General features: G+C 34.4%; 1 protein-coding gene across 6 annotated transcripts in view; it reads right to left on the bottom strand.

The window, feature by feature from the left end:
- The window catches only part of NGLY1 (N-glycanase 1), a 77013-nt gene that overhangs the window by 26663 nt on the left and 36222 nt on the right, over positions 1-14128 (bottom strand). For all 6 annotated transcript variants that reach the window (XM_077129968.1, XM_077129971.1, XM_077129973.1 and 3 more), the window contains one exon: positions 9749-9914. In XM_077129968.1, coding sequence (XP_076986083.1) covers positions 9749-9914 — 166 coding nt within the window. The remainder of the gene's footprint in view (positions 1-9748; positions 9915-14128) is intronic.

Raw genomic sequence — 14128 nt, 5'->3', positions numbered from 1 at the left:
TTTAGAGAAACAAAACAAAACAGTAAACTAAACTGTCTCAATGTCCACTAACAGGGGACTGTATGAAAATTGTATATGCATACCATAGACACTATGGAGAAGTAAAAAAAAAAAGATTTCTAAGATATATTAGTAAATGAAAAACCCCAAGCAGTTGAATATTTATGGATTGGATATCTTTTAGTAAACCACACAATTTAAACTATTTTTATAGATAAGATAACTATGGGCATAAATACATAGGAAGAAAAATGTAAAGAACATATCACATAATAGCTGTTACTTCTGGAGAGAGTGTTAATGACTGACAGAGTTTAGCTTTTCACGTGTAATATGAAAGAGTTCCCACAAGATATTCATGAGTTACTTACAGTATTAACAACGAATTTTAGTTTACCATATAGAAAGTATAAATTTTTTTTTTAAATCCATGGAACTGCACTACACAATCGACAGCCCCTTCCAACATGAAAATCGGAATAACCCAAATACCTCTAAAGAATGAGAAAGATCAAAGATGATGGTTGAGTTATATAGAGAAGGCCAGGTTTAACAAATGAGTATGAGTACTGAATCAGTATACTGATATTTCATTTAAGTCTCCACTACCTTAGAGCAGCTAGAATTAAAAACCTAAAATTGCAGAATTGTAATGCATACTAAACTCTGAAATCTGTTCTACAGCTAATTATTGCAATGCACTTTGGGGAAATGTATTGCTTTTTTGTATATGTGTTCTTTTTCACACAAAAAAAAAAGAGAAGGAAGAGTATAAGAGAGAAGATGGGACTTAGCAAATGAATATGACTGTTGAATCAATATATTGATATTCCTTTTGCTCTCCAGTGTCTCAGAGAAGCTAGAAGAAAAAATGAAAAATTGTGGAACTGTAACTCATACCAAACTTTAAAATCTGCTGTATAACTACTTGTTAAAATGTACTTGGAAATTTGTTGTTTTGTATATTTATCTTTCACAATATAAAAAGCATTAAAAAAATTCATGAAACTGCACTACCCATCAGCGAACCCAAGTTAAACCATGGATTATAGTTAATACTACAATTATAAAAATGTGCTTTCATCAATTGCAACAAATGTTCAGCACTAATGCAAGGGGTAATAATAGGGCAGTATATGGGGATCCCATATTTTATACATGATCGTTCTTTAAACCCACAAATTCTATTAAAGAAAAAAATGAATTTCAGAAATATAGCATTGCCACTCTCCTCCTTAGTCTAGTCACACAGCAGCCAGAGGAATCACTTTAAAAATGAAAGGCAGATCACTTTGCTCAAAATCCTCCAATGGTTTGCCATCTCTTTCAGAATATTCAAAGTCCCTACTCTTGCACTTTCTACTGACCGCCCCCACTCCCATGATAGGCTGGAAAATCCCTGAAACCTGCGACGGTTTTACTATTTGGCAAAAACTTCGTTTTAAAAAAGGAAGGAATGGGATTTTTGCAGATATAATTAAATTAAGGATATTAAAATGGAGGATTATCTTGGATTATATGGGTGGGCCCTAAATGTAATCACTTTTATCTATACAAGAGAAAGGAAGAGGGAGAGTTTATACATATTGAGGAGAAAGACATGCAAAGACAGAGCAGAGAGAAATTTGAAGATGCTGGTCTTTAACACTGGCATTTTATGGGCACAAGCCAAGGTATGTCAGAAGCCACCAGAAACTGGAAGAGACAAGGAACAGATTCTTTCCCAGAATCGCTGGGAGTGTGGCCTTTCAAACACCTTGATTTTGGCTAATTGAGACTAATTTTGGACTTCTGGCCTCTAGACCTGTGAGAAAATAAATTTTTATTTTTAAGCCACTGAGTTTATGATAATTTGCTACGTCAGCCATAGGCAAATTTATATACCCATTTATCTCTGACCTCAAATTTCAGCTCTTTCATTTTGCTACAGTAACCCCTCACTGCTATCACTTGCACTAGCCAAATTCACTCCCACCTCAAGGGGCCTTTGTGGTTGCTAATGTTCTCTATACAAAAGAGCATTCTTCCAACTCACTGTCGGAAAATTCTGTTACCCTGATTTGTTTGTATTCCCGGCACTTACCACTACCAGAGATACATACATACATATGTACATTATTTGGTCTGCCTCATCCCAAGACAGGGAGACTTTGTTGTACTCACTATTTGAACACATTGAACTGTGTCTGCTAAATAACAAGCCTCAGTAAATATTTTTGAAGGAATGAACAAACAAGTTTGAAAATATTACTTAGAATAATTATTGTTCACCAAATAAGTCATTATCAAGATGGAAAAGCAAGGGAAAAGAAGACAGCATACTCGTCCTTCTGTATCACATGCATTACAAATAAAAATCAGCAGATTTCTAGCTACAAGTATGAATATCCCAGAGTGAAGCACATCTGAAGGAGTCAGTTTTCACTGGTCAGGCAATATCCTTAGTTAAGGCTCCCAAGAAATGAAAGTAGAAACTCAGAAATCTCAGAGGAATGGGGTTGAAGGGAAGTTTGACTTAAATGCTAAATTCAGCAAAGATAACATTTAGAGCATGGAGAGTTTCTGCATTTTTTTGGTAATACAATCAAGACTTTGAATTTATAAACTTAGCAACTTTAAAAATACCACATAAATATAGATTTCTAGTAACTTTTCAGTGCCAAAAATAACATGCATAGGCCCTAACCCCACTCTATGAAAACCACTGATAGCAGCATACAAAACAGAGGGAACAAGGAGAAAACAGGTAAAAATACCAGTACAGAGACATGCCTTAGACACACATCATGGTTTCGCCTTTAAGACCCAATTTACTAAGCCAAGAATATTCTGTTTTTACTTTTCCAAAATGAAAATTTCTTCCTCTTCCAAATAAGTGTTTCACCTGAATCTGGAATATTCAATCATGAAAAACTTTCAGTCTCCCACTTCACAGCTACCAAACTGTATTCTGAGCCTTAACTATCTCTGGAGGTACCTTAGTTGGCAAGGGGTTTCAAGGTCCCCACTTCCACTGCAAACCAGAGCACTTTTCCGAGTTTATACACTCTGAGGGAAACTCCATGGGGGTGGGGGTGGGGGACAACTGAAAGAAAACCACCAACCTGGCCAGTGGAGGACTTGAAGTTTCAGTACAGATATTCACCGGGTTAGAGACTGCCAGTTGCCAGACAAGATCCATTTGCCACTCCTTTATTTACAGAATTTCAATTTATTTGAGATGGTAATACACCAGCTAAAGGACCACTCCAGCTAAGGAACACAGGTCTTGGCCTCCCTGGCAGTCACACGAGGCCAAATGATTAAGCACTGTTATGAGACGCCAAGAAAGGCTGCCTCAAGGTAACAGGCTTGACCTTTTATAAGCATAATTCTTTTGCTTTTCTCCCTTTCTTATTCCTGATCTGTAGATGTAATGGCTGGAGCTCCAGCAGCCATCCTCAACTAAGAGGTAACCTGGAGGACAGGAACAATATATGGCAGAACCAAAACACAAAAGGTACCACCTGGGTCTCTGATGATGTCTTAGAGCTCATCTCTAGCATCACACTGCCTACTTCCAAAATTTCTTACAAAAAAAACATACCAACAAAATAAAACACTAAGTCAACTCATTATTACTCACAGCCCAACATAACGCTAATGTGTATATGAATCTATCATATCACTTATTTCACATTATGTTTTATATTTCCTTCACTATTTATTTTTTTTTCCTCTCTCCATATCTTACTGTAGGTGATTCTTGAATATGTCTATTCAATAGAACTAACAGTAATGATAGAAATAACCCATACTGTATTAGGGAAAAGGGTAGCCACTAGTCATCTGCAGTTTCTCAGTACTTGAAACGTGGCAGGTGTGACTTAAGAACACAATTCTTAATTTAATTTTATCTAAATACCCACATGTATTAGTTTGTAAGCTGCCAGAATGCTATATATCAGTAATGGAATGGCTTTTAAAAAGGGAATTTAATTCTTTACAAGTTTACACTTCTAAGGAAGTGAAAGTGTCCAAATTAAGGCACCAACAAGAGGTTACCTTCACTCAAGAAAGGCTGGGTCTGGAACACCTATGTCAGCTGGGAAATAACCAGCATCTGCTTCATTTCTTGCTCCCAGGCCCCACCGCTTTCAGCTTCTATTCTTCTGGGGGTTCCTCACTTTGCTTTTCTGTGGTTCGCCTTTATCTCTTGGCTTCCCTTGACTCTCTCTAGGTTCTGGCTTGCTTAACATCTCATGGTGATGTCTGCTGGGCTCCAAACACCCATGTCTCTGTTCTCCAAGTGTCAGCATCTATGTCTCGCTCTGTCAGGTCTGTTGTTTCTGAGGTTTCTCAAAAATGTCTCCCCTTTTAAAGACTCTAAAAAACTAATAAGGACCCATCTGGAATGGGTGGAGTCACATCTCCATCTAATCACAGGTCACACCCACAACTGAGCATGTCACATCTCTGTGGAGATAATCTAATCAAAAGTTTCCAGCCTACAATGTTGAATCAGGATTAAAAGAGATAGCTGCCCCCACAAGATTGAATCAGGATTAAAACATGGCTTTTCTGGGGAACATAATATTTTAAAACTGGCACACCACTTATGGCTAGTGCTATCCTATTTTCTAGAACCTTTGCAGTCCCTCTCCATACAGCTGTCTTTTAGTCTTGGCAATCCATTTACTTACATGGCTTTACTACCACCCTTAAGTATATGTTGAGGCCTAACCTTTTAACTAAACTCTAGGTCTATATTTTTACCTGCAGGTGGTATCCTCAAATCACATACTTCATTTCCCTTCAATGTCTATTCCTATTGACTCCTCATATTTTCTAGTTGTCTGGATTCAAATTAAGGCCGTCCATCTGCATACACAACTCCATATCACATCATTCTGTACCAATCAACTGCAAACCATATATTCTATCACTGTAACAATTCTCACAACTACATTATCCCTTGTAATTTCAAAACACTCTTGCCCCTATTACTTCATATATACATATTCTATTATGATTATGCTTTGTGTTTTTTTTTGCATGGACAGGCACCAGGAATTGAATGTGGTCTCTGGCATGGCAGGTGAGAACTCTATCTGCTGAGCCACCATGGCCCGCCCTACTATTATGTTTTAATTTTCTCTTCTGTACTGTCTTGATTCTCCTTAATATTACAAGCTTTTACTGGATTAATGTTCCTTAAACATATTTTTGATGCCCCTCACTTGCTTAAAGCTTAAATGGTTAACCCTGCTGAGTTAAGAGACAAACAACATTGACTTCTGGGTAACACTGACAAAATTATATTCCATTTTTCTATATGTTCGATTATATTAACAATGTAACATTAGCCTGATGGTTAAAATATGTGCTTCCTCATAATTTCTTTGGTCCTTGTTTTCTTTCTTTTTTTTCCTATTTCAAAAATCTTATGGGGGGAAAAAAGAAAACAAACAAAAATCTTATGGGATATATCCTTTATTTCTTTTTACCTCTAGTTCTTTTTGGGGAAAATTAAAAATATAAAAAGAAATTCAGTATACATTGTTCTCCCTGAAATTCAACGTCAGTTAAAATATTCTTCCACTGTTGCTCCACATGTATCCTATTCATAGCCAGCTGTATTACTCATTATTCCCCAAATAGAGACTGTACTTTTCTGCCTCCATGCATGCTGTTCACTACACTTGAAAGAAAATCCCTGGCAGCTGCCCTGTTAAAGTGTTTGACATCTCAGGTTATAAACTGAATGCATCCCTCATAACTTTTAACACAAAAGCCCAACCTTGTGCTGATTTTCATAATACTCTACTACCCACCTTATGTGTTCTCTTCCTCTCCCTTTAATTAAAAATCCATTATACACTTTCCTATTTTCAGTTTTCAGGACATATACACAAACCTTAGTCTTATTATGCAATGAGGTCATGGATGGTTTATTTTCTCCATATTTTCCAAGTTTTCTATAAAGAACACATATTACCTTTATAATTAGAGGGAGAAAATGCTAGGGCAAATGTCAGTGGGGACCATTAGCAGACTTTATGGGGAAAGAGCCTTAGATAATGGACTTGAAGGATTCCTGGTACACAGTTAAGACCATTCCCACTGAGAGGGCAGATGTGGAAGTGTATCAGGATGACCACACTACTCACGTAACTGATGCTCCTTTCTGTGGCTTCTATCTTCGTGAACAATTTTCTGATTATTATTTGTCTAGAGAGAGAGAATGTACAGTATACAAACAGAAGTATTCTGCTCTGGATATTTCTCACTGTAATTTATTCATTTGGCAATATAATCTTTTAAAATTTGTGCTTTTTATATTCCATTTGCTGAATCCTGCTTTAATTCTGTTGTCTTCATATTTTAATTAATTCTCTTCACTTGCTCAACTACTGCTTAAGGCAGGGGTCATTTTTTTCAACTGTGCTTCCCTTGTAGGGCCCAGCCCAATGACATACACAGCATGTGCTCAGTAAGTAGCTGCTGAACAGGCATTGATGTAAGGCATCACATAAAGGAAAACAGTACTTTGAAGCTGGACAGGGCTTTAGTGATCACTTATTGATAAGCCTTTAAAAAACTACTAATCTAAAAAAACAAGAACCTATCTCAAGGTCAGAAAACAAACCTATAGCTGAATTAAGTCTAAGACCCAGGTCATCAAACACAAGGAAATGAGACATTATAATATTAAAACAAAGATGAAACAACCAAATTACAAGAGATAGCAAAATATCTATATGACACAGGTAAATGATTAAATGAGTAAAAAGGAAAAGAGAAACACAGTTAAATAACCCCTCAGAGGGTTGTTTTCAGTTTCAGTGCAGACCCATAAAGAGCCTGAGGCTGTTACTCCTGTCCTTACAACCACAAAAAGCTGAACTAAAAAAAATCAATAATTTTTTTGGGCTTATCAGAGAACTGAGGCTGCAGGGCAAACAGCCACCCAGAAATTTGGAGAGGCAGGCAAATGCAGAAAGTCTTAGTCAAATATAAAGAATCATAGCCAAGATCTGCTTATCTGGAGCAGACAACACTGGAGCATAAACTAGTAGAAACACTTAAATGGTGAATGTTTTCAAATTATTGGAGGCTGAATGGACATTAGCTGAAAAGTATGAAACACAATCTTAGGTGCCCACCAGACTTGTGGGTTTTATCTCCAGGAATCCCACCAGGTCCCCATGGTAAAGAGCCAAGAAAGGTTTCCTCATGGTTTTGGCAGGAAGAGGAAAAGTATGAAACATGCCCAGAGCATCTCCCTAACAAACGCCTCCTCTCTAAGGAAAAAGACTTTGCTAGAGCCTTATCTGACCTGGGGGAAAGGCATTTCCTTGACTCTAGCCCCCTCCAGCTTTTGTCTCACCCAGGGAGGGAAAAAAACCTAAGAATTACTTGTGAAGATCACAGGCCCACTAAAACACTGAGATTTAATCATAAAATCACAGAACACTTCTCTTTGTGTATACCTCTATCACCTTACCAACAAGGCTCTGGTATAGCAGCAGATTACAGCTAGAAGAGCTGCACAACATAGCCTATCTCTAGGTAGGAACAGTGAGGAGTGAGGGAAACCCAAAGACAATCGGAAAGACAAAAACAAGTACACTTGACCGAAGCCTCTCACATATACAGTTACAGAAAACATTAAACACAGCCCAAATTCCTGGCTAGATTAAAATGATACCTCACACAAAGGTCTATTTACTTCAGTTTATTTTACCCAATAAACCATGTGTAGCTTTCAACAAAAAAATACAAGGCAACAAAAAACACAATCTGAAGAAACAGAGCAAGCATCAGAATCAGACTCAGATATGGCACAGATGATGGAATTATCAGACAGGAAATTTAAAATTAAAATCACTATGATTAATATGTTAAGGCCTTTAACGGAAAAAGTAAACAGTATGGAAGAACAGATGGGTAATGTAAATACACCGAAACTCTAAGAAAAATTAGAAAGGAAATGCTAGAAATAAAAAAAATACTGCATACTTGAATGAAGAATGCCTTTAAGGCTCATTAGTAGATTGGTAGACTGAACACAGCTATGGAAACAATCAGTAAACTTAAAGATAGGTCAATATAATTTTTCTAAACTAAAATGCAAAGAAAAAAAGAATGAAATAAATAATACAGATCATGAAAGAACTATGGAACAATTTCAAAATGGAATAAATCATCTAAGAATTATAGAAAACTGAGGCACAGAGATAAATGATGGTAAAACAAGAAACATAATTGGAATGCCAGAGGAAGAAAGAGAAAAGCAAAACATCAGAAAGAAAAGAGAGAAGAAAAATTTGAAGCAATAATGGATGAAAATTTTCCAAAATTAATGAGCCACCAAATACAGATCCACGAAACTCAAAGAACACCAAGTGGGATAACTATAAGAAAACTATAGCTAGGCGTATCACATCCAAACTGCAGAAAATCAAAGATAAAATCTTGAATGAAGCCAAACGGGTGAGGGTTGGGGAGCTTATACTACAGAGAAATAAAATTAGGAATTATAGTAGACTTCTTATCTGAAAACCTACAAACAGAAAGAAAGTGGAGTGAAATATTTCAAGTGTTGTTGAAAGAAAAAACAATACCAACCTAGATTTCTATATACCAGAAAAATTATCCTTCAGAAGTGAAAGAGAAATACTTTCTCAGATGATAAAAAAAAAACAAAGGTTCTTTGCCGGTAGACCTGCCCTGCAAGAAATATTACATAGGTTTTTCAGGGAGAAAGAAAATGATATAAGGCAGAAATTTGGATTTCTTCAGAAAAGGAATAAAAGACGGTAAAATAAAATCTTTTATTTTTCTTATTCTTAATCTAAAAAAATCCTTAAATAACAGTAACAATGTATTGGGTGATTATAGCACATGTAGAAGTGAAATAAATGACAGCAGTATCATAAGGGATGGGAAGGAAGAATTCGGAATATTTGGTTTTAGGGTACCTGCACTATGCATGAAGGTGAACTTAAGTTCATTAAAAATGAATGTTACAAATTTTAGAGCAAACACTAAAAAAAAATTAAACTCCTCAGAAAATACAATATTAAGAAATGACTTAGACAAAAAAATTACAGAAAAAAGTCAAAGTAAAAATGGTGTAGTTGGAACAAATATAACAACCAAAATCATAAGACAATTCATAAAAATGACAATAATTACTGGGTGATGAATGAGGCAGACATTGTTTTGAGCTGTTTACTTGTATTAACTTAAATATTTTTAAAATTATCAACCCTATTGTCAAATAAACTGAGGCACAGAAATTAAATTACTTGCTCAATGATGCACAGTAAGTGGTAGAGCTGAAATTATACCTAGACAGTTGGCTTCAAAATCCATGCTCTTCATAAGTAAATACTCTATTAACAAATTGAGTAAACACTCTGATTATATGGATTCATTCAGAATACAGTTTCTGTTAGATTCGCATTAAAAGCACAGATGCACCAATAATACCATCACATAGTACATGAACTAGAGTGTTATTCCTAAAACAATTCACATGCCATGACTGCAAAACTGCATATACATTTTCAGGTGTAAAAAGTTTAAATGATTTTTTTTACAGCTATGTCCATGATAAATATGCAATAAAATTATACTATTATTGTACTTCTTAATAATTCAAATAGAAACAAACAGGTTAGATAATTGCAATGTAGACAATATCCTTGCAATGATGTGATGCATATTTAGTAATGAATGATTATGTTTGTAAAGCCACTACCTTTATCCAATTTTCTTGCTCTAGATAACTTTTCTTCTGATCTCCTTTTTAATTCTTGGACTGGAATACAAGCTAATGCTTTTTTCTGGAGAGCAAGATTCTCATAGGTCAGCACATGCTTAACGTTGGACTGAAGAATTTTTAGAATGGTTGAATCAGCAGTAGCCTAACAGAAAACAAAATAATGAAATCAATTTTTATCCATACCTTACCAAAAAAAACTTTAGTAATAAACATAAAGGTGAATATATGAATTCACTGAAATACATTATATCCAAAACGTCACATTAGTATTAGAAGGGAGCCACATCTGTGTCAGAGTCTAATATATTTATATATATATAAATATATTGCATTTATATTTATATATATATATACTGTATACATTATATTATTGAGTATATGTTTAAACAGGGATATTCTTGACCATAAATACTTGGATCAAAATTGTGCTCTGACCACAGAGAATATATTATTCCTAAACTATACCTGTAAGAATTATTACCCTGACCAAAATAATTATCTAAGTAGGTAAGTATGTAATTATAAGTAAATAAATAAAGAGAATAGGATCTGGGATAAAAGAAGCAGGGATGAGTGAAAAAATAGAAAGCTAGTAAAACTTAGGTTTTGACTGTTATAAATAATATATACAAGTAGAAGGCAAAATCTCAAATGATTTCGTAAGGAAGGTGGCAGGGAAGGAAGAATAGCCTTCTCAGGTTCCTGTCTAGTGGTAAGATATTGGTAGAAAATATAAAATCATGTATTTGCTTTAAAAACTTAAGGGCAATAACTACAAGACTAAAAAGAGGATATTTAACAACTCTCAGAGGGTAAATAATGGAACAAAGAAAACAATCAGTTAAAAACAAAATGGAAGAAAAAGAAAAACAAGAAACATAAACAACACAAAATAAGATGTCAGAAATAAATGCAAACATATTAGCAATCACAGTAAATAAGACTGGGTTATATGTGCTTATTAAAACTAGGAGTATTAGATTAATTTAAAAATTAAAAAAAATTACTTAAATACCTAGTTTAGTTTTAGGCAGTGTATGAAGCACTAGGAATGGGTGGAAAAGACAGTTCTTCAACAGCTGTTTTGATACCAATAACAATCCACTGAAATGTGACAAAACTGGCCACTGGATTTGAAATTATGAAGATTTAAAATATTGATTTATGTCCATATTCATTAAAAATCTATTAATTTTTAGATATTTTTCTTTAGCTTCTTTTATGTTATTTTCATAATGTATATAATACATTAGCATAGTAGTACATGATATAATTCATAAACAAATATCAATTTATTGAGAATATATGATCAGACATTTTATTGATAGGGCATATGATTAAGAAAGTATGGAAGACCACTAGACAAGTACATAAGAAATAAAGATGAAGTGACGGGTACAGATGACTCTTCATGAAACTTGCCTGTGAAAAGGAGGAAAGAAATAAAGGAGATGTGACATCCAGGGCTATTTGTATGCTGGCTTCTTTCTAAGATAGAAAAGCTTAGAAGAAAGGTTCTCAAACATTAATCTGTCATTAAAAATGTAGATTCCCAAGTCCCCTCCTTCCCGCTTTCTAAACCAGCCAATCTAGGGTTAGGTCCAGAAATCTACATCTCCAGGTTATTCTGATACCAGTGAAACTGATACCAGTTTCAAACTTGATTGAAAACTTGCCTACAACAAGGTTTAAGTGCTGTTGAGAAGGATCCCTAAGGAAAAAAGTGGTTTCAGACTGGACACAGTAAATTTGAGATCCCAAGGTAGATAGAGGGGTAGGGATTCAGGGGAAGGACTGGTTTTTATCAATAAGAAGAGATGGATGCAAGAGATGAGTGTAGAAACTTGATGTTGATTTGGTATGGAGAAATACACAGAATTCTCAATGAAGAGAATATGCCATTTACCTGAATACAGAAATTTTTAAAAATGCAATGTCTCCATTTATATTATTTAAAAGAATGCTTACAAAAACAAGGCACTTACAGAAATACCTGTTTGTTTAACACAGATTTTCATTTATAGAGAGGATAAGAACTCATTTAGAGTATTTTTATTTTCAATTTAATTATTTTCAATATGGAAATTACATCATTCATTGTGTGGTTTTAATAGCACTTGAACAATCTTGAACAGTAAAGTTTATTTTCTTGCCTTATTTCATTACATATGCATTGGCACAACTCTGAGAAAACTAAGTCATAAAAATAGAAAGTTGCTGATTGCAGAGCGATTACAGCAGCTGGGTAACCATATACTAATGCTACATAAAGAAGCAAATAATTGCTTGAGAGAGCAAAAGTTATTTGGAGTAAAAACGGACGTTTAAAATGCAAAATCTGTCTGTTTTACATCAAAAGTTTTTTTTCCTTTACTAATCAAACATACATTTTGGTTCTGATTAGCGATATATTTAAAACTATAAGAAAAAAGTACAATGTCTACATTTTTTTCTAATCAAATCACGCAATATAATCAGTAGAAGATGGATTTGCAAACTCATTTCTGTAGTTAAGGATGAAAGTTTCCCAAGCCCATTAGCCTTCTTTCTACCTTTTGTAACATTTTGCATTATTCCTCTTCTTTTTGGATAATGTCTTATTTGGCTCTTAAATGTAATACTTGTTGAAAATTTTTTTATAAGAAAAGTTGGGGGTTTACACAACAATGATGGATAAAATAATGGGTTCCCATATACTGTTCCACCAATAACACCTTGCACTGGTGTGGAACATTTGTTACAGCTGACAGTAGTACTTTTTTATAATTGTACTATTTTTAACAGTGGCAGCCAACATTTATTGAGAAAATTTATGTTCTAGGCCCTGTGTGAAGCAATTTACATGGATTACCTCCCTTAAAACACCCAATACATAGGCCTATGAAATGTCCTATTTTAAAAAATTTTTTAGAGAAGTTGTGGGTTTACAGAAAAATCATGTAAAAATAGTGTTCTCATATATTCTCCTATTACTGATACTTTGCATTATGTGATACTTTTGTTACAATTGATGAAAGCATATTAAAATAGTATTAACTATAGTCCATAGTTTACATTAGGTGGATTTTCTCCCAAATATCACCCTATTAATAACCCTTGTATTAGTGTTCATTTGTTATAATTCATGAAAGAACGTTCTTATACTTGCACTACAAATTATAGTCAATTGTTTACAGTAGGGTTCACTGTGTTACATAGCCCTATGCTTTCTCTTTTAATTTTTAATCTAATAACACATATGACGTAGTTTCCACTTTTAAACCACATTCATCTATATAATTTAGTATTATTAATTACACTACCATCATAACCATTCATTTCCAAAACTTTACAATCAACCTAAACAGAAATTCTGTATAAATTAAGCTCCCCTTCTCTACCCTCAATCTATCCCCTGGTAACCTATAATCTAGATTCTAACTCTTATGAGTTTTCTTATTATAACCTGTGCATATCAGTGAGATCATACAATATTTGTCCTTTTGTGTCTGGCATATTTCACTCAGCATAATGTCTTCAAGGTATATCCATGCAGTAGCATGTATTGGGGCTCAATTCTTTTTTATGGCCGAGTAATATTTCATTATATGTACATAACACATTTCGTTTATTCATTTATTGGTTGATGGACACTTTGGTTGCTTCTATATTTTGGCAACTGTGATAATGCAGCTATGAACATTAGTTTGAAAATATCTCTGCTTTCAATTCTTGTGGGTATATACCTTGTAGCAGGATTATCGGGTCATAGGTAATTCTATACTTAGTTTCCTGAGGAAATGTCAAATTATCTTCCAAAGCGGCTGTACTAGTTTAAATTCTGACTAACAGTGAATAAGTATTCCTGTTCCTGTTTCTCCACATCCTCTCCAGCACTTAGAATTTTTTTTTTTAAACAGGAGCCATTCAAGTGAGTGTGAAATGATAACTTATGGTTTTGATCTGCATTTCCTTAAAAGCTAATGATTTTGAGCACCGTTTCATCTGCTTTTTAGTCATTTGCATATCTTCTTTGGAGACATATCTATTCAACCCTTTGGCACTCTTTATAATTGGCTATTTATTTACTAGTGAAGGATTCCTTTATATATACAGGATATTAAATCACTATCAGATATGTGGTTTCCAAATATTTTCTTCCATTGAGTTGGTTGCCTTTTGACCCTTTTGACTAAGTCCTTTGAAGCACTGAAGTATTCAATTTTGAGGGGTTCCCGTTTATCTGTTTTTTCTTTTGTAGTCTGGGCTTTGGTGTAAAGTCTGAGAAATCATTGCTGAGCTGAACACAAGATTCTGAAGATGCTTCCCTGTATTTTCTTCTAGGAGTTTTATAGCCCTGGTTCATATACTTAGGTC

The sequence above is a fragment of the Tamandua tetradactyla genome, chromosome 15 (genome assembly GCF_023851605.1).
Source record: "Tamandua tetradactyla isolate mTamTet1 chromosome 15, mTamTet1.pri, whole genome shotgun sequence".
In the NCBI taxonomy this organism is placed as follows: domain Eukaryota; kingdom Metazoa; phylum Chordata; class Mammalia; order Pilosa; family Myrmecophagidae; genus Tamandua; species Tamandua tetradactyla.
The sequence above is the reverse complement of the archived record's forward strand: the minus strand, read 5'-3'. Positions and strand labels throughout refer to the sequence as shown.